Genomic DNA, 27,476 nt, shown 5'->3' on the forward strand with positions numbered 1-27,476 from the left:
TTAGCTGCAGGGAACGACATCCATTACTTTTATTTTCTCTTCCCCCCCCCTCGCCCCGTTTAATTACACATTGGGATTTGTGCCACTGCCCGGGGGGGGAAAGCCAATCCACCTTGGACATTTGTATGGGTGGCATGTGGCGGTGTAAAGCCTCTGAAGAAAATCAAGATACATCTGTCAAAACCACATCAGAGACAAGAGACAGCGGGGGGGGGGGCATTTATCATTTGGCTGAAGAGGCAGGATTGCAAGGAAGCAGGCCTCCTCCCCTGTCAAACCAACCTTTTGAAATTTCCAACGTGCCCTTAAACTTTTCGAATACGCGAGCCTGCGCGCCTCAGCAACTGCCCTCTCTACTCTGGCCTGGGCAGTGGAAAATGGCATCTTAAAGTCAAGGTCAGCCGTGTCACTTCGCCAAGGGGCTGCCTTTAATTACAACCCACTCCGTGACAGCCAATATGGATCGGAGGCTGGGGGAGAAGTTAACCCTTCCTCCTCTACACGCACCCTTTGAAAGCCAGAGTTTGCACACACACACACACACAAAAAAAACTGTAATTAAAAGAAGAGAAAGGAAAGCAACCGGCTCTAGCAGACATGAGGAAAGCAGCTACAATTTTAAAAAAATGATAGAGCAGGCCTGTGGCATTCAAATGAGTTTTTTGGCACCCTGGAACAAACTGCATGCACAGACCGTTGTGATCAGGCTGAGGTTTTAGCTATCTAAACACTTGGGGGTGGGGGTTCCCCAGCTTCAACTGTGCCTTGACAGGCTGGCACTAACAAAGCACAGGCTTCAGAGACAGTTCCAACTAGAAGGCCAAGCAAGCTTTTTCCATCCCTCTCTGTATCGCTGCTTAGTGGTGTGGGGCTGGATTTGTGGAGATGGAAGTGAGGGGAAGGAAACCTCATGGATCTCTGGATCCAAGAGAACAAGAATAACTGAACCAGGAGGAAGAGGCCAGGACTGACCCTATGGTCCAAATGTATAGTTTACAAAGGAATCGTTTTTGCACAGCTGTGTTGGGGTTATAGCGGGCATTTCACACAACAAGCAGATAAAATGCAGTAGATAGACCCACATCCCTTAAACAAGCAGGGGGTAGCTGCCAATCAGGTCTCCCTAGCACGTGTTTCCTGCTAGAAGTGTTTCCTGCTTCTGTGCCATCATGTTTACTGCACAAAACATTTGTGTCAACACCAGTGAGACCACATTAAAACGCGACTGTGAAGTATGACGCTGCAATTGCATGTTCCCACCTTGAAGTATGTAGGAAGGCATCAGTGGAAATGCATACACAAAGACAGGCTATTGGGCAGAGGAGCAGGGAACCTAATCCTCATATACTCTCTGCATGACCATACCTGGAACAGCCAGCAGGAGTCAAAAGGACAGGTGTGGAAGTTGAAAAGAAAGCAGCTGGAAACTTAACTCAATGGTGCAGAACAGGAATTGTGATTTTAGGAACGTGTGTGTGTTGTGTGCATACTTGACATGAACATATTTATCTTGTGAACTGCCAGGTGAAATTTCAGAAAAACAGGCCTCTTACTAAACTTCTAGATTTCTAAGAGGTAACCACCCCGCAACAACATGCTGGTGCTTTCTCCCACGTTCCCATTCTCTCCCCCCCCCCCCATCGCTTCGATTTACCTGCTATATGTTCCTGTTTAGGGCAAATTCCTCTAGATGACGTTGACAAACAATCGTCATCCTCGGGTGTGACCTGGACGCCAACCTCCACGGGATTGGATGCTTTTCGCAGCTCGCTCGGCGAGGGCGAAGGGGGCTTATCCACAGCCTTCTCTAGGCAAAGACTGCCATTGCATTGCTTCCGTTTGTGCTCAATAAAAATAAGGATGTCCCCCAAAGGAAAGTTCATCTGACACTGGCCACATGTAAGGAGGTCGTGGTCCCCTTCTGGAACTCCCAACGTACCATGATCTGGTTCGTCATCCGTGAGAATGGCTTCGATAGGTTCGGCTGTAGTCAAAGGAAGAGAAGAAGACAATGGTCAGGAACCTTGTAGGAACCCAGACAGCTGCCTTAAACTGAGTCAAGAGAACTGGCCTGTCTAGCTCAATACTGTCCACACGGACTGGCAGAGGATACTTAGAAGTAGAAGCTAGGCTTGGAGGCAGGGGGCAAGTGGCATGCACTGTCCTTGAACACAGGAGACCAAACATTACAAAAACCAGGAAAGCTGAAACGTTGTGCTATCTCACCTCCCAAAATCAGCAATAGTGCTATGGGTATTTTAAAATAAAAGATTATCCATTGTGTTCTGAACAGCAGTCATTCAAGAATAAGAGGCACTACATTAATGTCATTAAGACCCTTCCATAAAATAAACTTCGGGAGATGACACACCACAGGGGCATGGCATGAAACGTAACCCCATTTTTAAAAAGTTTTCTTTTGCTTTTTAAAAAGACAAACAAGATAAAGCCAGTCCAACCCCGACCGCAAGACAGCAAAAGAGCTTCCTCTTTATAGCATGTTGTCATTCAACAGGAAAACGAATTTATCAGCGATGTCAAGCAGTCCCATCAGAAGCAAAAGAAGCTATAATGAATTATGAGCAATTCAGACTCCCTCTCCCTCTCTGTTTTTGTTACTCTCTCTCTTTTAGAGGGCCCTGAAAAAGCTGCTTTTTCCAGATTAACAATGAATGAATAATCTTAAAAATCACCGATTATATGGTTATTCCTGTTCTCCAAAAGTGAGGATAAGAAAGTTATCTCTTTATATTCCCATGCACATTTTTATTTTATTTTACTGAAAATCTGCACGTGCGCTTACACTCTTATATTGTATGTTAGGGATGGTATGCATTTGCTTTACGGTGCAGGTATGCATAAACATGCATGTACATGAATATTATAAGAAGGTATCATCACAAGATGATGAAAAAGGCTTGCTTGAGCGTCTGACAGGTGGCACACAGCACCCAAAGAGCCCTACATTTTCCGTAGGGACATTTCTGTGCCACATATATACAGGTACATGCAGAAATGCAGAGGATAGCCAAGAACAACTCTCTAAAATAATCCAACAAACAGAAAAATCAAAGGTAATCTGTAATGATTCTATAAATCGACCCATCGTATTATTATTGTCGTGTTTTCTAAAAGTGATTTACAACCACACCACCCATATTTTTATATCCAAATATATATCTATGAACAATTGCTCCTTACAATTTTGAGAAATAAGGCACTCTTGTAGATGTAAGAATATAAGCCAATTAGCCTGAGGTAGGATTTACACACACATACAAACACACACACACACACCCCAAGAAAGCAATGCTCCAATCATTCAGAATGTATTAACACTGCTGGCCTCGATAAGGTAAAAATCTGTATAAAGACAACTAAATTCCAGCTTTCATAACCAGAGTGGTTAAGTCTTTTCTTTAGATTTGAACAACCTTTCCTAATGTTGTCAAGAGTTGATTAATTTCCTGAACGAGCTCCAGAAAGCTCCATTAAGAGCTTGTTTCTGCACACACTATTGCCAGTGGATAGTTTAACAAGGCAGATTCATATTAGTAAGCTCGCAATCTCAACTCCTTTTTTTTGTTTTGTTACTTTCTGCAGGCAAAAAGAGTCTTTCAGAGAGAAAGAGAAAAATCTAGTCCAGAGTGTATTTCTCTGGATCTACAAGCCAGGACTTACAACTACAAACATGAAATTGTGTCCTTACAAAATATCAAACGCAGCTAGTTAAGGAAAGTGTGGCAGGACGCAACACCTCAACAGTTAATCAGCCTGACCTTCTTTAGCATGCGGCCAATTTCACGTTTAATGAACTTAAAGCCACAGAGAATCAAAAAATAGATTTTTAATTTGACTGCACCATATTGGAACAGATTTTGATAAAGTGCATGAAAAAATTACAGCACACTCAGGTTAAATTTATTTCAGTCCTATCTAGGCAGAGTATTTGGAAGAAGGGGGAATCAAGAGTAATTCCCAACCATGCAGAATAGCGTAATATTTTAAGAGACTGCAGCCCTCGTATCTGGACTCCAAATAGTACCCTACAGATACAGTCTCTCTCTATATACATATTTTGCCTCAAGCTTTGCTCCTAATTTAAGATAAGGTCAATTACAGAAATATAGAGGTTAGGTTTTTACTTATACTGTAAATTCTCCTGTACAGAGGTTTCATATCAGATCCTTTGACCATAAATAGTACAGTGACATGAATAGTACACTGACAGAATCATGTGTGTTAGTATTTAATAGTCCAAATGAGAGAAAATGGAGAATATGGGTGTTTCTACATCTGCGATTTTTATTTTATTTCAGGAGAAAGATTATCAGGCTGCATTTTTACAAAGTGGCAAGCAACACAAGGCCATGTTCTCCCTTTGAAAGACACTTAAAACTTGAAATAATCACCATCACTACCAACCCAGTTGCAAACTTCAGAGCACAGTCTAAGCAGCAAAAATGTCAGAACAATTAAATATTTCTCAGCGACAGCAACTTCTCCCTAGCAATTAGAAAAAACTGCAATATTTTAGGCCTGAAGTGCTTGTGAAATTAGTAATATGGTTTAGCAAGGTGAGACAGAACCTTTTTTCCAGGCAGTTAAAAATCATGCTAAATAATGGGCATCAAAAGAGATTTCTTGTGAAGCCCATGAAACCGGTTGAATTCTCATCAAAACCAGTAAATGAAGAGGCAGCTGAAAAACGTTGTTGATTACACCTCTGCATTCAGCCAATTAATTTTATAGGAGGCAAAGTTCTTGAAAATAACAAGATATTCAAATGTACAGATATAAAACCCATACCCTGCACATATTTTTCGGTGCTCTTAACATAAATGATTGCTAATTAAGAAGAATGATAGCATAGTGTTTGAAACAGGATTGGCACAGAGCTTGCTCCAAAAGCTTTCTTAAAGCAGAGAAAGCATGGTATTGCTGTTATTTGAAACCAGGTGCAAAACACAAGCACCTAATTCTTTATTATTATTATTATTATTATTATTATTATTATTATTACTACTGCTAATCCTGGTTTGCATGCTAGTTTTTTTTTTCTCCAGTGACCACCACTTCCACTATATTTTGTGCATTTGGTTTTTCTGCTCAAATCAATGGATCCTCAAGAAAAATAGGTATCTTAGCTGCTGTTTATAAGGAATTTTATTATTATTATTATTATTATTATTATTATTATACCTCAGTATTTCACGGGGCCATGAATTTCCACTTCTTTCCAAGGAGCAGAAGGGAGGATAAAAAAGAGGAAAGAAAAACAAGAGGGCACGTTCCTGATTTTTTTTTTTAAAAATGTGTCTTTCATTTTCAAAAAATGGATCTACAAGGAACAAGCAATGAAACCTCAACCAGAAACAACAGAGAGAAACTAAACACATAGCACCCTCCAAAAATATTTTTTTAAACAAATATATATATAAAAATAAAAATAGAATTCGGTCACCCAGATTCAAGTTTGCTTCCAAGGGAATGCTAGGATTAGTTTAGTGGTTTGAAGAAGCACATGAAAGCGGAGCTGGAGAAGTGGAAGGAGGATGAATTAAAACACGCACGAAAAAAGAAAAGGAGTGACCGTGTAGTATTGAGGTGAACAGAGATCTGGAAGCGAACTTGGGAAAGAGCGGAAAACACAATGGGGAGGGGGGAGAAGTGCTAGGCAGGGAAGCCTCATCTGCAAACACGTGCAAGACAAGCCAAGGTATTTCCTGGCCTCCTTGACTGGGGCCAGCCGTTCTCTTTTGGATCTACTTTAAAAACAAAAACCCAGCTCTATTTATTTTCAAAAGCAGCGATCAGCTTTCAAATAGGGTCCAGGGAAAGGGAGGGGGCGGATAACAGATCCCCACCAAGCCACCCAAACAAAAGCAGATGCTCTTGCAAGTCAGGCCAAAGAATCAAAAAGTCGCCGGGAAGAAAACATCCTGGCATCTTTGCAGAGTTTGCCTTCTTTAACAATCTAAGGTGCATCTGTGGGAAAGATTTTAACATATGTCTTGGGGAGGGTTGTCTCACACTGCTTGCTCTGTACTTAAGTGTTTTATATAGGACATGTTTAATAAGAGGGTATGACAGGGCAAATGCAAGTGTCAAAGGATCAACTATTTCCCTCTTTTTAATTTCGCCGTTTTTTGTTTTTTCTTAACATGGGCAGGCGGCGGGAGGATTTCTCTGGAGTGGGAGTGGGTCTCACAGGAAGAATGAAAGCTTTTAACAGATATATTCTGGAAGGAGGACTGCTTGTAAAGGTGCAATTTGGAAGCTTAAGCATTACCCTAAGATAAAAACTAAAGACAAAGAAGGAGGGGTGGAATTATTGGGTGCAGGAGGGAGAGAAGGGGGGGATCTCTACACACTCACACGCGCACCCCACCCACACCTTCTTCCTTTGCCAAACGAGAAATGTAGAAAATTAAAAGATGGGAGCAAAACGGATCAGGTTCAAGTTCGCTGGGGTTTCTTGATCTGACTCTGCCTCCTAGTGGCCAAAACTTGCATTTTTAAAATTAAAAAAGGCAAAGAATTGTTTTAACTCCACTCCCACACAGATCGCCCCCCCCCCATCTCCTCCTTTTCCACCCTGTGCCCCAAGGCTCAGAATTGGGGGTGGGGACAGCAAAAGCAAAACTTGCATAGCAACTGTACTTAGTGCCCCTAAAACACTCTCACTCCCCTATATCATTTAAACAAACAAACAAACAGGTTGCATTTTTGTGTATGTGTCTATTCGTTTTTTTAAACTGTTAAGATCTCTAGGAATTTGGTGTGGGTGGGAAGCCAGGGGATTTAAGGTTGGGGGTTTAGTTTGCAAATCTTGAAGTGGGGGTGGTTCCACGGGGAACAGTTCCCCCCCCCCAAAGCACCATTTTGCTCTTTCTTTCCTCACCACCCCCACTCCCACCATGGTATGTTGGAGATAAAGAGTCAAATTAGGTTATCAGTTTGGCTGAAGGAAGGGAGAATCTCGCAACGTGTTTGGGTGGCGATAGGACGTCCTAAAGTGTGACAGTTATGTTGCAACACACAACGCAGCGTTCTGCATCTTAAAAAAATGTAAGAAATCAGCAGAAGAGGGGGTGTGAGATAGAAAAATAATCTGCGGAGAAGCTCTTAAAATACATCTTCTTTAACCCATGCAATTTGAGAGGGGGTGTTGCTTTTAAAATCTATCGCTGGGTCACTTCAACTAAGCGTATGTGTTGCAAAAGCGATATTACTTTGCATTGCAATTCAGACAGAGGTTATGGTTGGGGGGGGGGGGCTACAATACAAACTTTTGCAAAAGCCCGGGAGGGTGCTTTAATCTTGCAAATTAGAAGAAGAGGAAAGGGCAACAAAACATCTCCCCTGCCTTCAAAAAAAAAAAGCATGCAAATTTCTCTCTTTTGCAAACACTACTTGTACATTTCATCTCTTCCTCTCTTCTCTCCCCACCCCCCACACCTCGCCAGCCCGCCTTCAACCAACCATCTCAAGTCCAGACCAGACTTCCCTTTTGTGTTTGCTAGCAAGCACGGCTCAAGCTTTTGTGCACCGCTTGGCTGGGAGAAAGGAAGCCTGTGCGTTGCAAAAAAAACCAACAACACACCATTAAATAAATATCAGCATTTAAATAAAAAATAGGAGGGCGAAAAAACCCTTTTGGTACTGAGTTGTCTAAGACTGGGTTGGTTGTTAATTATTATTATTATTACTATTTGGTAATCATTTTCCCATTGTGATCAGAGACAACAGGATCTAGCCTTCTGGGTTTTTTAAACAGAAAATCTATATAGCTTGCATTTGTGCGCCTCTCTCTCTCTCTCTGCGTATACGTTGTATTCATTTCCCCCCTTTTCCAGAGCCGTTTCTTCTCCTGCTCTGTTTTCCTGGCAGCGACTCCGCAGCACACGAGGCGCTTGTAAACATTCAGACACGAGATTTTTCCCAATCAAAATCCACTTCCACTTTTTTTTTCTTTTTTTCTTGAAAATCTTCCAAAAAATAGTACGAGGAAGGGAGAGGAAGGGAATTCCTCTCTCACACACACGCACACGCTGCGATCTTTCTCGCCTTCTTCGCTCCATGCATGCAGAAACCCAAGTTTCTGCAAAGCAGGAGTTTGGGTGCTGAGGAGGGAAGGGGGAGGGAGGGGGTGAAAAAAGACTGTTGGTAAGAGCTTGGGGGGGCGGTGTTGTGGAGGAAGGAGAGCTTAATCGTGGCGGTAGAAGCAGAGAAAAGCAGCCGATCTCCGGCCCAAAACAGACACCACGTCTGCCCTCTTCGTTGCCCTTTCGCTGTGCGGAGCTTGGCGGTGGGGGGAGAGAGAAAGAGAGAGAAAGGAGCGGGACACGCAGCGAAGGGTGGGGGTGGGCGATCTCCCACCACCCCTGATCTCGCCAGTGGAGACAAAAGAAGCAGCGAGAAGGTCCCCCCTTTTGCACCTTTTAGTGTCTACAAAAAAGGGGGCTCCACCGAGGGAGCAAAGCGGATTTGAAAAAAGGGGGAATGTCTCCTTCTATGACAAGGCGCCCCAAGAGTTCCTAATCTCGATCTCTTTGCCCGTGTGAAATGAGAGCATCGACTCCCAATTCAAACCGTACACATCTCTTTTTCTCACTTTTTTCCTCCTCCTTTTTCAAAAGCTCGCTTCCCCCACCCCACCTCGCAAGCACACAAAAATGTGTCTTTGCTCGCTTGCTTTAAGTTGCAATTCATTTGTAAGCTGCAGGCGCGCGCGCACGCACACAAACACACTCGCGCTCTCTTCCGGCAAAATATAGCCGAATCAACTGGAGAAAGAAAGAAGAAAATAAACGGAACTTTGAGAGACAGCGTGCTTGCCAACATGAGCTTATTTGAAAAGTAATCTAGGTGGTAGCGATAAAAAGAGGGGGGCTGAGTTTTAAGGTGAGTTGCTTTTTGTGTTCCTTGCAAAACTAAAAAAAATGCATGCACAAAAGGTTGGAATTTGCAAAATGCAAACCAAATGTAATTATTTTATATATATTCCATATCTTGCAAGGGAGGGGGAGGTAGAAAGGAAGGAGGCGAGAAGGTTTTACTTACGTGAAAATTCCCGTTTGCTTAAGTGCTGGGGTTTCCCTTGCTTGCGGCGAGACATCGTGGTGTTGGTGGCTCGGGCGGGCGCGCGCGGAGCTCTCTCGCTCGGATCACATCGGGAAGCGCCGGGCGAGCAAGGAAAGAGACTCCAGAGAAAATATCTTCATCAATGTCTTTTGACATCCAAAATAAATTAGAAATAATACAAAGATGGCGCGGGGAAGATGAATTGTGGGATAGCAGTCATGGCTTTGCTTTTTTTTCTTTTGCTTTTTTTTCCTTTCTGTGCAAGAGGGAGAGAGGGAGAAAAAAAAGGAGAGAGAGAAAGGAGAGAGAGAGAGAGAGAAAGAGAGATGAAAAAAATGGCAAAAAGCCCCCCTGAGCTGCAAGTTCAAGTGCGGACGTGACGTCCCTACGAACTTGAACGTCAAGCGACTGGATGGACACAGACATAGAAAACATGGGCAGGGCGAAACTGGAGGGAAGGGGAGGAGGGAAGGACTGCGCCACGCCAATGGACAGTCATCGGGGGCTGGACATGATCAAGCAAAAGAGTGAGGGGGGGAGCCCGGCGCAGGGCAAGCCAATGGCCAGGGAGGGGGGGGTTACCCTCCGAGGCATCAGGCACACGCGGCGGCGGCGGCTGCTCCTCCGGAGGGAGGAGTGGTAGAAGACGGGGGGGGTGGAGAGGCAGAGGGAAGGCGAGAGAGGCGTGCGTAAAGGCGCGCACCAGCCCAGGAGCAAGAGAGTGAGTGACCAAGAAGAAAAGGAGGCACGTTGGTTTCGGAAGAAAGGGAGGGGGGGCCTCTTTCCTTTCTTTTTTAAATTAAGCCAGGAGGGAAATTTAAAAGCTAGAAAGGGAGAGGGGCGGGGAAAGCGCGTAAAGAGAACAAACATCTCTTAAGTCAAAAGCCACGGCAAGCCGGTGTCCCCCTTTTAAAATATTTTTCGCAGCGAGTTGCTGTTCGCAATTGACCGCGCAATTAAAAAGAAAAGGGTTTTTGGAGAAGTGGTGGCAATCGGGCGAAATGCGTGCCTACAATGTCAGGGTTGTCGCGCGGGTTGTCCCTGGGGAGTTCACACGGCAGAGCCGGTGTTTGTGGGGGCGCGCCTGCCTCGCTCCAGCGGGCAGGTACACTGCTCCTAACCAGGGAGGCTCCTCCTGGCTTGTCAGGATTCGTGTCCATGGACAGCGCTTCCTCCCTGGAATTGGTCTAAATCTAAGCAAGTGGCCGTGGCATGAATTAATGCGAAATGAAGTGCTCCACGGGAGAGATAAAAACTCCCTGGTCAGCAGGGGATTCGAATCCTCGCCCTGCAACAGACAAAAGCGCGCACACTTTAAAATGTCCACTTGGGAGGGAGAGGCCGTGTGATAGTACATACTTTCCTGAGAGCTAGTTCTACTGAATTCAGTGGTGTTTACGTCTGAGTAGACACTGTAACCCAGTGAATACTTAAAAGCCTGAGAAGAAGCCCTACTGACAACAGCCGACTTTGCTTCGATGAAAAGATGCATAGGATCGTAATATCTTCCAGCCTTCTTGACTCCTCCATCCTAACTCACATCTGCCCCACTCCGCAGGCCAGTGACAGCCATCTTTTGCCGGGGTTTATGCATTGAAATCTTACTGAGAAAAACAGCAGCAGCAGCAGCAATATCAGACAGGTTAGAACAGGTTGCAGAGTTAGAAGTTGACCTGTTGCAGCAGCAGCAGCATTGAGGGTTCATTCTTTTGGGAAGACAATAGGATTACTCTGAAGTAAGTGGGTTGCAGATCCTGATTGTAAATGAGGAAGCAACCCTGGGGCTGGTCTTTCAGTCCCTGACAATGCACTGTACAAATATATACTGTATAAGGAAGAGAAAATGTTTTAAGTGTTGTTGTTTTTTCAAAAGCAGGGTGTCTACTATACGTATATATTTAAAAGAGGAAAAAGATTAGGAAAAAATGGAGAAGGAAATCACATTTGTGATTCTCCACCCACATTGCACTGAAGGGGGAAGACCTAATAAGTGAAGAAAAAGGGTGTAACGTTTTAAAGGTAAGAGGCAGACTAGATGAACCAGACAAGGGGGAGTTGAAATTGACGAAGGAGGGGGGAGTGCATCTGTCTCCCAGCGATTAAGCCCGTATTCAAAATGTAGAACGGTGAAAGGGAAGCACTGCTGAAGGTCAGCAAAGGACCCCCACTCCATCAAAATAAATATTTTTTTTAAAAAAAATCATACACCTTTATTTGGTGGGGAAAGGGAAGAACGAGATCCACAAGTATAGGAAAGGATAAAGTTTAGGGAAAGTTTTCTTCATGAAAAGTATATAAATTATAGAAGGAGAGGGGTTGGGTGAGAAGGAGGAAGAAGGCGTTGGTGATTTCCCCCCCAATTATATTGTTTCAGGTTCAAAATGGGGCAGAGGGGGAGAACAGCAAGCAACCTTATTGAAGGACAGATAGGAAGCAGTAGATTGGGGGGGGGAGCAGAAGAAAGGTGTTGCAGCTTTATGCGTTGCACGCACACCAAAAATGCATGGAAATTGCAAGGCTAAGGAATGGTCTTGCCGAAGTATGGGCTTGGTGGGTCGGATCTAAGTAATGAATGCCAAAAAAGAAAAAAGCTGCAGGTCTGCAAGAATCAAAGGGCGAGAAGACTCCGCTCAGGGCTTGGGCAAGTCTTGCTGAGCTAAGAAGATGCATAAAACAGCGGCAGCGGCGACGCGTGTCACTGGCCAGGCAAAGCGCGTTTCGCAAGCGCCACCCAAAGCGCTACGTACCGACTGGCCACGATCCAGCCAAAGTCAAGCAGTTGAAAGCCTCCTTGGGAAAAACGTGCAGGCTGAGCCTGTTTGTGGAGAAAGAAACCCACTTGATTCAAGGGGATTTACTCACTAGTAAGGGCGTTTGGGAGCTGCAGTCTTCGGCACGTGCTGCTGAACCAGGCCCATCAACGGGATTCAAAACTGCTTCAGGCTGCACACTGACTTTGGAACGTGCCCTGAGAATTCAGTTCCGTGGATGCTTGTATTTCGGGACTTTGGTTGGATCGTGCCCATCATGTAGCTCCCAGCATGTGGAGGCCTAATCGTACTGAAAACCCATAGAGGGAGACTGGGAGCAGCTCCCGCCACCGCCCCTCCCTCTTCCAGGCACCGACTAAACTTTCTTAACACGAGGTCACCCAGGAGCTGCTGCCTCATTCACACGTTAGGCTCTCGCTCATAGGCAAGCTCATTGCTCTGCCCGCACAAACACGCACGCATCCAGTTTCACACACTCTGCAGCACGATGGGTTCAAAGGCACAGCAAAAATGGCTCCTTCTCCGTCCTCCCCTCCGGTAACTTAATGCAAACTCTCTGTATTCCTGGCTCAGACTCACACGCAAAGGATTTGCACAAGCTCCCATTCGAGGATGGCAGCTCGCTGACACGCGGGCAGACTGAACTGACACACGCACAAGTTGCTTCTGCTACACACCAGCACAAAACGTAGGCTGTAAAGCTGTCTCTGCTTACTCGAGGGAAAGCCCCTTTGTACTCTGCATCTGAGACACCCGAGCTGTTACGTCCAGAAGTGTTTTGTTTTCTCGCACAGCTTAATACTCAAGTGGCAAATTTTGCTAATTTAAATTGAGCTTAACTTCCAAGTAGTTTACAGTGCGATCCTAAGCGTGTCTACTCAGACCACTAAGTGGGACTTACACCCAGGCAAGGAGGTATAGGATTGCAGCTGTGGTTAGGATCAGAGTAATGCTTGAGCTCACGACTCATACTTTTACACACACACAGAGAGAGAGGCTTCTCTCCTTTGCAAAAGGCTTTTTTAAATTCCCTCTCTCACACACTTGCGCCTCCCAGAACCAGAATCTGATCGGGTTAAGACGAAGAGATGCAGCGAAGGGGGAAGAAATGGTTTGCCTTCCAACGCGGGCAGGACTCGAAGTCAGAGGAAGGAAAAATCGACGCTCTTTTAGAGAACGCTCTAAAAGAAGACAGAAAAGCATCGGAAAGGACGGGGCTTCCAAGGAATCGATGTATCCCAGGGAAGGAAACAGAGCGACTTGCCGGGGCTGTAAGCGGAGGTTTTATCACGCCAAATTGTCAATAATGACGTTAAGCTGCAGTCGGGGGGGGTGCGGGCGGGGAGATGAAGGGGGCTGGAACCGTCTGGGACACCGAGTTGCGGATCCAATGTTGCGTATAAACTTCTAGTAATTTAGGGAAAGAGATGGAGACGGCTCTTGAATTTATATGTTGCAACTAGCACGCATGTGTTATATGTGAGATTTGATGGTGACAGTCCGGTCCTATGCATCTATACTCTGAAGGATGCGCCAGTGCGTTCAGTGGGCTTACTCCCATGTAAGTGTGCATATGATGGCGGCTTCAGGCAGCCTGAGCCTCTGCATATTTACTCGGAAGCAAGTCCCATTGAGTTAAATGGGCCTCACAAAGTGCGCATAGAGAGGAATGGATGCTGTAGTTCTGACCCAGTGTTACTTGAGGTTGTTGTTTGTTATTATTATTATTATTATTGTTATTGTTATTATTGTTATTATTGTCATCATCATCACCGGCGTTCCCACTTACATCAGTGGGCCATTATTTGAGTGAACAAGGCGAATAAGGCTACGCTCCTAACCCGACCTACCCAGGAGTGAGCCCCATGAGATTCAATAGGTCTTACTTCGGATGAGGCACGGTTAGGATTGCAACCTAAGGGAATCATCTGCGCCCGTTTAAAAATCAGACAAACACCGATTTGTGGGGCGAGAAGAAACTCCCGGTGTAGATCTCTCTTGGACTGGAAGCAGACCGGCCGATGGTCACTTTCAACCGCGGCTGCTTCCTTCCTTCCTTGCAGCGCGTCTGGCGGCAGCACAACACCGGCTCCCCCCTAGAATTGACAGGCTGGATTCTCCCGGGGGCTGAGCTTGGGACGCAGGGGAGGGGGCCTTCCTTGGTTTACCTTCTCCAGCCCTGCAGCCCTTCTTGAGAACAGGAAGACCAGGGGGCGCACTTAAGCAACAAACTGGGTTTTTAAAAATAATAATAATAAATAACTATATTTTCAAAGGGCACACAGCAAAGAGAAGCTGGTCAGCATCCCCAGAGGAGCCTTTTCCACCCCCCTCCCCGCTTCTGCCGGCTCTTCCTCCTCACTCTTCTGCGCTTCTCAGGCGAGAAGTGTTGGGAGTGAAAAATGACATCCGCTTGGAATGGCTCCGTGTGCGCGCGCGCGCCCAGGCGCGCGCATAGATAAATTGATAGATGGATGGATGGATCGATGGATAGATAAGATGACAGGAAGAAAAAGAAGCTGCAAAGCAGGCCATGAGAGGCAGTGATACAAGATGAAGAGATGCTGGGATAGAACATCAGCGTCAGAACCAACACACACACACACAGAGAGAGAGAGAGAGAGAGAGAGAGAGAGAGAGAGAGAGAGAGAGAGAATTACACAGTATAAGGTGAAAAGGGAGGGATGTCTCGACCAAATGGGCAGGAAAGGTGTTGGGAACATGAGAGGACCCTGAAATTACAAATATATTATGGGACAGCGAAAGTGGTAAAGCACAGAGCGGAACCCCAATTGCTCACTTCATCTAGTAGTCAGTGGGATTTGCTTCCAAGTAAAACAGTTTCGCCTTAAGCGTATTGCTCATTCCGACAGTCCATTGACATTTTCAGGTGCGACTTCCTTCCAAAGTACCCTGCATTCTTGGCAAGGAAAATATGTTGGATTCTATAGGGCTTTACTCCGAAGAAAGAGCGCTCAGGATCTCTAGCAGAGAGCGAGCCACAAAACGAGGGGTTATGTACCAAGCTCTAAAAAAATAAGCAGTGCACAAATAATGCACAAGCCAATAGCACAGGAAATTTAAAGTGCTCCTTCGCACTTGTCGCTCTGAAGGATGGAAATAAATGCTGAAAAATATCTGAAGCAACATCGTCTCTGGTTTTGTGGGTGGGTCAGATTTCCTTCTGGACAGTTAGCGAGTAAAGCGCGCGCGCTTTGTCTGCCCAAAGGAAGAGGGTTCTTGGCTCTTGTCCAGCTGCTAAATCCGTTAGAAAGGAGACTTACAAGCCCGAGACTATTGACGTTTACTCGGAAGTAAGCCTCGCGTTGTTGAGGAGGTTTGCCCTCGGGTAAGGATGCCATGGAGCGTAAACCGGGAGAGTGACCAGCCCTCCAAAAGCAGCGGAGATTGCGCGTCATACCCCCACCACTACCAGCCCCTTCCACGTGTAATCCACGCACCCAAACCCTGCTACAAGAAACGTGTCACACACACACATACACACACAGAGAGAGGGGGGGGGGATCCATGAATCTGGCCCTCAGCCTAACACCATGCTTGCTTTCACGCAGAAGAACTACAGGTTAGCATAACTTCCATATTCCTCCCTCCTCTGTTTTCCAGTGTTTTGCTTCGGGTTTTAAATCCAGGAAGAAACAGCAAAACACGTTATTTTCCTGCTGTCGGAGGGGAAGGAGGAATCGGAACCTAAGGATTAAATGGCAAGCAAATGTTCTTTGCTAAACAGCTGGGTTCTCTGGGGAGCAAAATTCAAGAGGTGATGGAGGGTGATCGCAGTCCAACGGAAAGAAAGGCGCTCGGGGTATGGAAGTTGGGATCTTCTGAAAAGAGTGAGGCGCGCCCAGGAGACACTTTCTAGTTTGGGACAGGAGACCCCCCCCAAAAAAAAAGTTATACGTAGCCACGCCCTGGGGAGATGTACGCAAGCGCAAGGAAACTCCCTCGGAAATTAACACCCAAAAGAATCCATTCGTAGGAACCCTTTGCAGTCAGAAGGGTCTATCGATAGATAAAACTGCTTGTGAATGAACCGAGAGCGAGGCGTATACATTGTATGTGGGCACATAACAGGTTATTTGTAAGCATGTGTGTGTGTGTGTGTGTGTGTGTGTGTGTGTGTACACACACTGCATATACGGGTATACAGACGTTCCTAAGTTATGTGGTCAGTGATGTGTATATGCGTGTGGGTACTCATGGGAACAAGTTCCCCTGAATTCTGTGGCTGTTACTTCTGCATCGGATCTGACTGTCTGAAGGTTAAAAAGTTCTGCTGTATACAGTATTCCTTTACAATATCTGCACACAACAGACGTGCTGTGGGTAGATGGATGCGCGTAGTTTAAAAAAAAAGCATGCACAGCGTGTGTTCAAGATGGCAGGAGGGAGGGAAGGGGAAAGTTAAAGAGGGACCAGTCTGAATTCCAGAGCTCGTCGCACACCTTTCCTTCCAGGGCATGTACAAAGCAGTGTGTGATGTATATTACACAGTGTCCAGTGTGCAGCCAAAGTTAAGCACCCTTAAATCCCACTGTTTTCATTGGGAAGCCTTGAAAAATTGGGCTCAACTCGCCCACTGAAGCTAATGGGCCTGATACTCCATCCTATGCTTGTTGCTTACCAGAAGCAAGCACCACTGAGGCTCTGTGGGGTAAGGTGCCTAGGACTACAACATCTGTCTTCCTTTCTAACTATCCTGCCTGCCTTGAATAAGAGAAGTGGAAATTACCCTTCCCTGGTATCCTAGATTTGTACATAATACATATCCTCGAGGAAAGCATTTAGATAATTCTGTCTCTCTCAAGAGGTGGCTGGGCCGGTGTCTTCCTCGCCCGTGTGAACCTGGTGCCCAATTCTCCCGAGTTAGAATACACGGCCGGTTGAACCGTCCCTTTAAACGCCAGTCTTCACCCTGCATGTGTGGCTACATTTCAAGGGCTGCCTTGATGTTCTTTGCGTCTCCCCCAAAAAGGGCAGGCGCGTGGGTGAAAAAAGCCTGAACAATGATCACTTGCAAGCAGATCGGCCTGCCTATTCCTCTATACTGTACATTTTCTTTAAAAGAAAGAGGAGGGGAACAATTTTTCTCTGGAGCTTTCGGAGCTGGGGCGGGGCGAAGGAAGGATAAGGATGCTGCTCTATTAAAAGACATATGCCAAGCCTCCTCTAAAAGGCACCATTTGTTGCCGGGCCTGGCCGGCTCCGATCCGCCTCCCACAGCTGGCTCCAGGCCCGGATCTCTCACTCACGCTTACCCCGGAGTAAGCCCCCTGGAACTCAAAGGGACTTACTTCCGAGTAAACAAAGTGAGCTGCATAGATTCTAGTTTCCTGGAGCGGCGGCGCTGTTGCTGGATGGTGGCGAAGACAAAAGAGCCGGTGATTTTTACACGGCGTGCCTCTATATATAGCACCACAGAGAAATCAGGGGTCGTCAGTGTGGTGCCCTCCAGGTTCGCGGGGAGGGGTTCCACTTCCACCATCCCTGGTGGAAAGCTTTGCTTTCTGGGGCTTAAGGGAGTAGCAGCCCATAACCCCTGGAGAGCACCACGCACAGGTGCCAACTCTGGGTGCCTGAGCCGAGCACACACAACAAGGGGTCGAGCACCCACAAATGTCGGTGCCAGGGCCATGCACGCTACATGGCACCCACTGCCCCGGGCATCCACGGTCGCGGGGCCAAGCTGGCACTCCTGACACCACGTTAGCTCCCCCTGGTGTGGTTGTTTAGCTTCGCACAACTGCGAAGTTGTTGTTCAGCTTCGCACAACTCCCTTCTATACCAAGGCTTCTGTAGCCCTCCAGATCTTGCTGTATTCCTGCTCCCATCAGCCCCAGACAGCAGGTCAGTCGCCAGAGATGATGGGAGCTGGAGAACATCTGGAGGGCCACAGGTTCCCCACCTCTGGGCCTGCGCGGATTCTGTTACAGACCCTTTACTTCCGTCCCTCCCCACAACAGTCTCCTGGACACCCTGGGGCTTTCGTCCTGCTTAGATCTGAGGTGTGGCTATACCCTTAGTAAAAACCTTTCTTCTCCCGCCTACTTTTTTAAAAATAGAGGTTCTTTTTCTGAAACCGGCTAACCTGACGGGGGTGGGGATTGACTCAAAACTACACACACACACACACACACACACACACACAGAGAGAGAGAGAGAGAGAGAGAGAGAGAGAGAGAGAGAGAGAGAGAGAGACCCCTCTATCTAGAAAGACAGAAGACGTGTTCACACGCTGCACTAAACACAGATACAATGGGTTTGGTGTTTGTGCGACGGAGTGTACACTTGATCTGAACAGTTCAGCTGCAGATTCCTGGAAAGTTAACATGTGAATACTGCCTGTACTGTTCACTCCATGAAGGTGGCATATGAATAACCGTGCACATGTGCACCTCAACCATTTGTGTACAGCGATTGTGTTCCTTCTATGTAACGTGTAAACACCCTTGGTCAGACAGACAGGGGTGTGCGTGCAAGTTGTTCCTATTAGTTTTTAATGACACAAGGTTATATACACAAACACACCAGGTACTCCCAGCTAGGACCTCGACTTTAAAGCGGACAAACTCTGGTTGAGTCTTCTTGCCACGATCCAGCCGAAGTGTAGCACGTTAAGGCTGCAATCCTAACCCTACCTTGCACGAGAGTAAAGGCCATTGGAACAAAACAGGCCTCAGATTGAGGTATTCAGACAGCAATCCTGTGCGCATTTATATATGGGGCTTAAGCACCGTTGGTCACCGCAGGGCTTACTTTCAAGTCATTACTGTACAAGCAGTCTTGGTCTGCGCGTCTGGTTGATCGAACTCACTAAATTCTGTGGGGTCTTATTTTATCTTTATCTCAGGGAAGGTCTGAGCTTTCAAAAATGTCTAAGGCTGGAATCTTTTGTGGGCTTCCTTTGGTGAGTTCAGCGGGACTTACTCTCAACATAGCAACGTAAGCGCGTGGCAAGAAGCTGCCGTATTTATCCATATCAGACTATTGGTCAGTATAGTCTACACTGACTTGACAGCGCTTTATCCAAAGTTTCAGAATGAACTCTCCGCCTTACCTGGAGATGCCGGGGGTTGGACCTGGGACCATCTGCGTCCAATGCAAATTCTCTGCCGCTGAGCTACGACCCTTCCCGGCATCTCTTAAGCGGGCCCGGGCTGCAAATGTGCTCCCTATAGTGATCCCTTTGCATATAATGGATTCTACGTTCATCATTGTTGTTTTTTTAAAAAAACCACACGTTTCTCCATTCACGCGGCGCCTTATACATCAGTATTTAGAAAGTGGAAATAAAGATATATATGGCAGATGCATGGAGTTAAACAACAAAAAACCGGGACAGGGCTGAAAGCGAACCTGTATCATGCAGGATTTCCCAATCTTTTCACTAAGAAGTACTTCCAGCGTGGCCTCCGGACCTAACCTTTCGGAGGCGGGTTGCAGAGTTTGGAGAGCGAGAATTGCTTTGTTTGATGGTGAGAAGTGCTTTCAGCTCCGGGTCTTAGGACGAGAAAACAAGCAGCTTCCAACTCGCCTCCCGAGCTGGGGGTTGCACGGTCGTTTCTGGGGGGCTCCCGCAGCAAACGGCGTCGAAGTGCTGCGGTGGGGCGAGGCTTGGATGCACTTCAAATAATTCAGGACCGGTCCATGGAGACATGCGTGGTCAATGCCACTTGGCCGCTCTTCGCTAATTACTCAGCCTTTGGGAGTGGTTCACACGTGCCAGTTTTGTCACTCGATCATCAAGCCAGTGCCTTGCACATGTGAAGGAGACATTAAATCAAACATGATGGCAAAACATGCACATTATGCACACTCCAAAATTTCAATGGTCTTTGTTTACAATTCCCAAATTAGCATTTCGTATTTCTGTGGTTTTTTACTCTTGTTGGTTTTTATGTCTTACTAGTACGTAATAGTGCTTTTATGTTCTGTATTAGGTTTTATATTGTTTCTGCACTCCATTTTTAAGCTGGTTTATTGTTCAGCTGTGTCCTACTCTGTGTTTTCATATTTTATTGTTAAGTGGACTTGGGTTTGTGGTTGGTTTGTTTTTTGGAGATTGCAAACTGCTTTGAGAGAAAAAAAGAGATATATAAATGTTTAAATAAATAAAATATAGGATGCTGCCTGAAATCACAATAGACTATTTGTTCATCTAATCCAGCTGTTCTCAAACTTTTTTGTGTGTAGGTGGGCCACTTGAAAATTACAGGGAGGGGGGGTGTTGCAACATACCACTTAATAAACCTTTTTTCTACAAATCAAAGCACATACATTACTCATAATTTAATAACTGCAGTTTTCCCTTCCTAATTCAATGGATGTTTTTGAGATTCAGCATTCAACTTGTTTCTATATTTGGACTTGACAGGTGGCAAGTAATGAACATACCACATTACAGATAAAGGCCCTGGTCCAAACAGTCTTAATCTCCAACAGAAAAAAATATAATTGATTGCAAGGTAAAGTATGGATAGATATTCTGAACTGTTAAAAAACTTTTCTACAGCTGAATGGAGCTTGCAGACCACCAGCGGTCCATGGATTGCAGTTTGAGAACTTCTAACTGGTAGCATCACTCTGGGGCAGAAAGAGGCATTATCAGCATCTGCTACCCAATTCCTTTTAACCAGAGATGCCAGGAGTTGCACCTCAGACCTTCTGCATACAAAGCTGAACTTTGGTCCCTCCTTATTCAACAGTGAAGAATCAGGTCCCAGTGTATTCATCCATCACATTATTAATGTGAGCATCGATACTGTAAGTTCATCACAAGCTTTGGATTCTGGGCACAGTGGAAGGTAGAGCACATCTTATGTCACTTTCCACATCCAGTCTGTTGTATTGCTTTAGCCTAAAGAGCAGATCACCAGACAAACTGAAGGACAGTGAGATACAAATCTTCACTGAACCTATTCCAATGTTCTCAAGTCTACTAAAAATCCCAATTGATCTACTGAAGTAAATGCTGGTGAGATTGTCTTAAAAATACCATCAAATGAGACAAATCTACTTATATTTGCCCTTACATAGCACCATAGAATTGTAGAGTGGAAGTGATTCCAGGAACATCTAGTCTACAATGCACGAATCTCAACAAGGGCACACATGGCAGATGACTATCCAACCTCTGCTTAAAAACCTCCAAGGAAGGAGAAGCACCTGCCAAACAGCTCTTACTGTCAGAAAGGTTTCCCTGATGTTTAGTCAGAATCTCCTTTCTTGTATTTGGAATCTGTGGGTTCAGGTCCTAACCTCTTGAGCAGGAGAAAACAAGCTTTCTCCATCCTCCATGTGAAAGCTGTTTAGATATTTGAAGATGGCAATTATATCTCCTCCCAGTCTCCTCTTTACCAGGCTAAACATACCCAACTCCCTCAACCGTTCCTCATAAGGCTTGCTTTCCAAACCCTTGATAATCTTGGTTGTCCTCCTCTGCACATGTTCCAGCTTGTCAATATCCTTCTTAAATTGTGGTACCCAGAACTGGACACTCCAGGTGTACTCCAGGTCTGGTTGGATCAAAGAAGAGTAGAGTGGGACTATTACTTCCCTACATCAGGACACTATACTACTTTTAGTGTAGCACTCCTCCCATAAAGCAAAAATATAAACATCTGCTTTCATTAATGAAATACTGCACACTGAGTGTGTTGAGAGTATACACTCAATGGCTTTGAGGGACAAGGTCAAATTCTCTGAAGGGTTTCCGAATTACAATAACATTGCTACAATCCACACACACCTACTAGCTGCCAAACCCCATAGCGCTGATGCCAAGAGGTTCATGAGTGCAAATGTTGTGCTCAAAAGTAAAAGCAAGGCCCGACTATCTGTGCTAGGGTTGCCATATTTCAAAAGTTTTTAAACCTATATTTTAGGAAAATCGCCCAAAAAACCAACACTTCTGATATGGGCTGCTATATGCCTGGGTTTTCCTGGACATTTTAGCCGCTTTTTGAAAATTCCGCCCGGATGGCATTTTTGACAGACAAGTCTCAACTATGTCCGGGAAATTCTGGACATACGGCAGCCCTAATCTGTGCAAACAGAAAACTTCTATCTTTACATTCGTTATAATAAGCCAACATTGGCTGAGTGGGACCACAGACTGGTTGCAGAAGAAACACAAGAGGCAAAACAGGCCTTAGGTGTGAAAAAAATAATAGATTAGTACTTTAAGGGTATTTACAAGGATGTGATGAAGCAAAGATTAAATAGATGAGGTTCTGGCTAAAAAAGATACGTATGAGCATATCTGATATGTAATAGCAACAGTGTATGGTATGTTCAAAGTTCGCAGAATTAATGACAATGTACAGTACAACTAAGCATGTGACTTATTAACCACACCATGCACAACCAACTGCTGTGTATATAGAACACTGCACTGCTTGTGAAATAATGCTGCACCTGTGCACCTGTGATAACATGCAGTTCAAGATCTGTGTATGATCTTCTTGCCTTTTGAACATAACACTGCGTATTTTTTATTCTCAATTTTGTACATATCTTCTACATATTTATGTGAAATGCACACCCACCCAACATATTCATATGCTCACCCTCAGGGGCAGGGAGGGGGGTATCCCCTGACTGAGAAACACTGAGCCTAGAAGCTTGATGTGCAAAGAAACTCTTTGCAGCATAACAGCATCAGCTTTGGGGTGAAACCTGATGTTTCAGAATAGCATGGCATGATAGTAAAGTTTATTAAACATTTTTAGATCCTCTTAATGGGTTGTATTTAACTTTCTCTGGCCACGTCTGATATACTCTCTACTATACCAGGGATAATGAACCTTTTTTAGGTTGAGGGCTTTCCTGGCGCTGCAAAAAAAAAAAGACCTATTGAAATTAATGGACATAAGTTAGCTGTGACCATTAATTTCAAATGGTCTACTCTGAGTAAGAATTAGTTAATAAAATCTAATGTGTGAAGCAGGACCAGTGAGGTATGTGGCCTGGAAATAGTCTTGAGGGCCAGGTGCAGAGGCTTGGAGGGCCACATTTGGCCCACAGGCTAATCTTGTGCCCTCCCCAACACGGCTGATCGAACCACTGCTGGTGCTCAACTGTGTGCCGAACAGTTTTGTGCCTCATTGCTACTGCAGGATCTGGAGGGGCAGGCTTTCCTTACCCCCTCAGCATTGTGAAATAACAAGCCATACATGCCAAAATCCCCTGTTCTATCCTAAGGTTAAAGGGACAGGTGTCTCCTCCTCTGTGGCTGCTAGTCACCCTAGGCAACAATGTGCATGCGGCCCCATAAACATGAGCTGTGCGGGCCATGCCCTGAATTTCCAACATAACTGCATTTTCTTGCTATTCATAGCACACATAGGGGGAATGAAGGAGGACGTTGGGAACTTGAGTGTCAGGGTAAATTATGAGATGCAGATAGTGCTCTGCTGAGGAAGCGACCTGCGCCACACAAGGTCTGCCCAAATGAGCTATTCATTCCTAGGCATTCATCAAGAGCCTGTGTACCCAACAATGCAGGCTCAGGACCCTCGCCGGATAGGTCTTTCACAGAGATATACAGAGCCCTCAACCCAGGAAACAGCAGGTAAGAAAACAGAGAGAAGATAAACTGTGGGCTGCAGTTTCAATAGGCCTCACAGCCTGACACTCCTTACAGAGGGAGGGAGCCTTGGAGGTAATCGGGTTCACCCTCCAATGAGAGTATGCTCCCTGCATCATATGTAATTGGTTTCAGTGTCAAACTGTTCTTAGTGTTAACAAGCTTCTCCTAATGTTCAACCAAAATCTACCAACTTTCCTGAAACTTACTTTCATTACATTAGCCTTTGCTCCTCTGCACAGCAGAGAATAAATCTGAGTGTGATCCACTCAATAGCCCACCAGTGGCTCAAGAAATCTCTTTGAACGACCTGCCTAGAAATGCAGAAGTAGGAGGGTTATTAAGACACCCAATGGGCCACACATTGCTTTGTCAACAAATTAAGAGGGATGAATGACAGTGGTGGGGGGGGGAGGTGTATGAGTAGCTCAATGCATACTTCCAGGTATTGGAAAACTTGCATATTTCCCCAGTGGAGAGATGTTGAGCCTGACTTCATACTACAAGGTGCCCTATTTGGGGGGAAATGTCTAAGTTCCTCCTTCAGAGAATATCTGGAATTGAGCAGGGGTGGGGAACCTCAGGCCAAAGGGCGAAATGTGGCTCTCCTGTCCTCTCTGAGTTTGAACTTTCCCTAGGCCCCACCACATCTCCCCATTTCACTGCCCCTTGCTTCACACCCCAGGTTTTTTTTACCCAATTGGAAGGTGTCATTGAACTTGATTCTGCCTCTTGCTTATCAGGATGAAGAATGGTATGTGCGGAAACTAGACAACTATACAATGGTAAAAATTAAATGTTGCATCACCCATTCTTGCCTCTGGTCCCATCAACCACTGGCACGTGATCCTCAAAATGTTGCCAAGGCTCTTGAGTAAGACTATAGAGGTTGCCTTTACACTTCTCCACACACATTCTACCTTTCTGTAATGTTCAGAACAGTCTAGGGATCATGCCTAAAGGTAACAAGAAAATACACTACAGTAGTATTGCCATATTTCAAAAAGTGAAAAACCAGACAGATTTCTGCCCAGACACTGATTGCCTGCAACGTCCAGGAAATTCCAGACGTATGGCAACCCTTCCAGTGACACCTTCTTCTGCTCATCTGCCACCCCACCCCACCCCAATTCTCTCATGGCCCCCATGCTCTTAAAGCAATAGGAAGTATATGTGAGCGACATGTCTGCCTCACAAATAAGAGGCTGGCAGTAAAAGATCCTCAGTTCAAGTCAAGGGTACAACTTCCAGGCAGTCTTAAACACCATCACCATGCAGTTAGAAACTGAGGGCCAGACTAAAAGTATGGTGGCAAACACAAAGCTCGCTTGCAGCTCTCTTGTGGCAAATGATTCCCCCTAGATCATGCTTAACCCTTACACCATGCCATTTCCCCCAGTTGGCCTGGCAAACACTTGTACACGAGCCAGAACTGGGAGGAAACGGCTCAGTGGGAGAATTTGAAGGGGGAAAGAGAAGCTTCAAACATCCTTCCATCTGCCGCTCCCCCCACCCCACAAATCACATAGTTCTATGGGGTGTTTGCTGTGGGAATGTTCAGGGAGGCAGGAGAGGATATATTGTTTAACTATATCCTTTCCAACTTGTGTTAACAAGTTCTACAATTTAGCAGAGTCACATTCCCCTTTCAAACTTGTACAGCGGATAACGTTTGCCAGGCTTGTATAAGCCTCTAAAATAGATTTCCTGGTAATTTCCCCTTTAGTCCCTCATAAAAAGAATAGACACGACAGTCTTGTATAAAAGTATATAAAATAGTTTACTCACATTCTGTTCACAAATGAATCCCAGAAGGCAGACTTAAGTTACAAAATATGTACACGTGGGATCTATCCCATAAAGAGATAGTCCCTTTGTCCTCTCTTGGCTGCCAAGAGAGCATCTTAGGCTAAGAAGATGTTGCTTCTTCGATGAATGGAGCCAGAAAGAGAGAGATGGCGGCTTCCGCTTAGGTATTTTGTTACCCGCACAGGTGAGGCCACACCCACCTCTGGTCACATGCAGAGGAAGTCTATCCCAGCCCAGGAGAAAACAGGAAGTTCCAACTGGCTAGTCCAGACATCCCCTTTTATGTCCACTCTAGGAATGTTGTACTTGCCTGCTCTGTGTTTCACATCCCACATTTGCAGCCCCATGTTCACGACCCAACCCAGCCTGATACACTACTCAATGGTGAAGGAAATATACTGTGCAAATGCCCAGAGGCACTCTTCCCTCCTGTTTCATTCTTAATTTCACATGTCACAACTTACTAAGGTCTGAGCAGACTTTGGGGCTGATCTTTCACTGCTCTATGCAATGCTCTGATAATTGCACATTGTGCCCACAAAGCTTGCTGAGAACCAGGCGATTCTCTCCTCTCTCCCATATTCCTTCTTTCATATGCTTACAGACCTCTCTGTTCTCCCAGATGTGATGGAGGCTGCTTTTCTTTTGAGGCATACTCTTTCCATCTGCATTTGTGAATGCAGGCTTGTGTATGTATTGCTGTAATGCTGGTGGCCAACAAAACAGGTTTAAAGACTGTCTCAAAGCAAATCTTAAAAAATGTAGTATAAACACTGACAACTGGGAAATTCTGGCCTGCGAGCACTCATTAGAGAACAGCCTTTACCAAAGGTGTCATGGGCTTTGAAGACACTCAAACTCAGGACGCAAGGGAGAAACGTGCTAAGAGGAAGGCACGCTTGGCAAACCCTCACCGTGATCAACTCCTGCCCAGAAACCTATGTCCCCACTGTGGAAGGACGTGTGGATCTAGAATTGGCCTCCACAGTCACTTACGGACTCATTGTTAAAACTGTGCTTATGGAAGACAAGCTTACTCGGCTACGAGTGATCGCCAAAGAGAAGAAAGAGATGTATTGCTGCAAGATGGGAGAAACTGAGCAGCTGAAGGTTTATGGATCCAGAAGTACTGCTGGGGACTCCCTAATTCAGGTGTGGGGAAAACTTTTTCAGTCTTCAGAGCAACATTCCCTTCTGGGCCATATGCTACTTGTGGGCAGAGCAATCAATGTTTCTACACATACTCATACACCTCTCTCTATCCTCCAACCAGGACACGTTCCAGCCAGGAAAACACACTCATACGAACATAAAAAGAGCCTGATGTATCAAGCTAATGGCCCATCTAGTCCAGCATCCAGTTCTCACAGTGGCTGAACAGTTGCCTGTAGGAAACCACCAAGCTGGATTTGAGCACAAGACTGTAAAACAGAGCCAGCGAGGGATGTGGCTTGTGAAAAGTTCTAGTTAGACTTTGGTGGGCATCATATGGTCCCTGGGTCTGAGGTTCCCGGCCCCCTAAATAATGCTGGCAAAATTGCTAGGTAATCTTTTGTTAGGCAGATTTCTGGCCGGTTTGCTCTTGATAAGCTGAAGCTTCCCTAAATCTTCGGGAGGAGGGCATATCCTTTCCTCCTGCCCCTTCTCCCATCGATCTGGGAAACTGAACAAAGGACAGGCTGCAGTTTCAGAGAAAGACACAAAAGAGCTGAGTTTGGGTCTCTGAAAGCATTTTGAGAGCTGTGTCTCTGTGGAGATCTGATACAAGGGGGTGGGCTTGCTTGTCTGTTGGGAGTGTGATTGGTCCAGTACAAATCCACTCCAAATGCAGTTTGATTGTGTCAATGACATTTTGCAAACAAACAGCAGTCTGGAGGGCCCAAGACAGACAGAGGGAGCTCATCATACCACTACATATAAAATGACCAGATATAAAGAAGGTTGGTTTTCCTGTCACTTTAATAGTTGTGCATTTTCCACTTCTGTGTGCTACACTGAACTTCCCTCTTCTGTGCAGGTATTAAAGGAAACAGGAACCCTGTGGTCTCCCAGGACATCTTGTCACCTCATTGTCAGTAAGCCAGCAACCAGTTTTCCTTGAGGGCTACTTTGAAAATGCACTCCCAATTTCCATCCTAAAGAGATGGAAAACCTATCACTCTCCAGATTTTGTTGAACTATAACTTCCATCATCCCTGACTATA

At 45.5% G+C, this 27,476-nt stretch overlaps 1 protein-coding gene and 1 long non-coding RNA gene across 4 annotated transcripts in view; both read right to left on the reverse strand.

Moving 5' to 3' along the window:
* The window catches only part of LOC310758873, a 536,128-nt gene that overhangs the window by 326,047 nt on the left and 182,605 nt on the right, over nt 1–27,476 (reverse strand). The window lies entirely within an intron of this gene.
* Nucleotides 1–27,476, reverse strand: part of BCL11A (BCL11 transcription factor A) — a 247,539-nt gene that overhangs the window by 147,724 nt on the left and 72,339 nt on the right. Inside the window, exons 1-2 of one of the 3 annotated variants that reach the window (XM_083605098.1) lie at nt 9,067–9,718; nt 1,655–1,984 (exon numbers count right to left, since the gene is read on the reverse strand). In XM_083605098.1, the coding sequence (XP_083461224.1) occupies nt 1,655–1,984; nt 9,067–9,121 (385 nt within the window). In that variant the 5' untranslated portion in view covers nt 9,122–9,718. Of the gene's footprint in view, nt 1–1,654; nt 1,985–9,066; nt 9,721–27,476 lie in introns of those variants that run through there. The other 2 variants (XM_083605096.1, XM_083605097.1) reach the window with 2 other exon arrangements.

The sequence above is a fragment of the Podarcis filfolensis genome (genome assembly GCF_964270895.1).
Source record: "Podarcis filfolensis genome assembly, chromosome: 3".
Classification (NCBI taxonomy): domain Eukaryota; kingdom Metazoa; phylum Chordata; class Lepidosauria; order Squamata; family Lacertidae; genus Podarcis; species Podarcis filfolensis.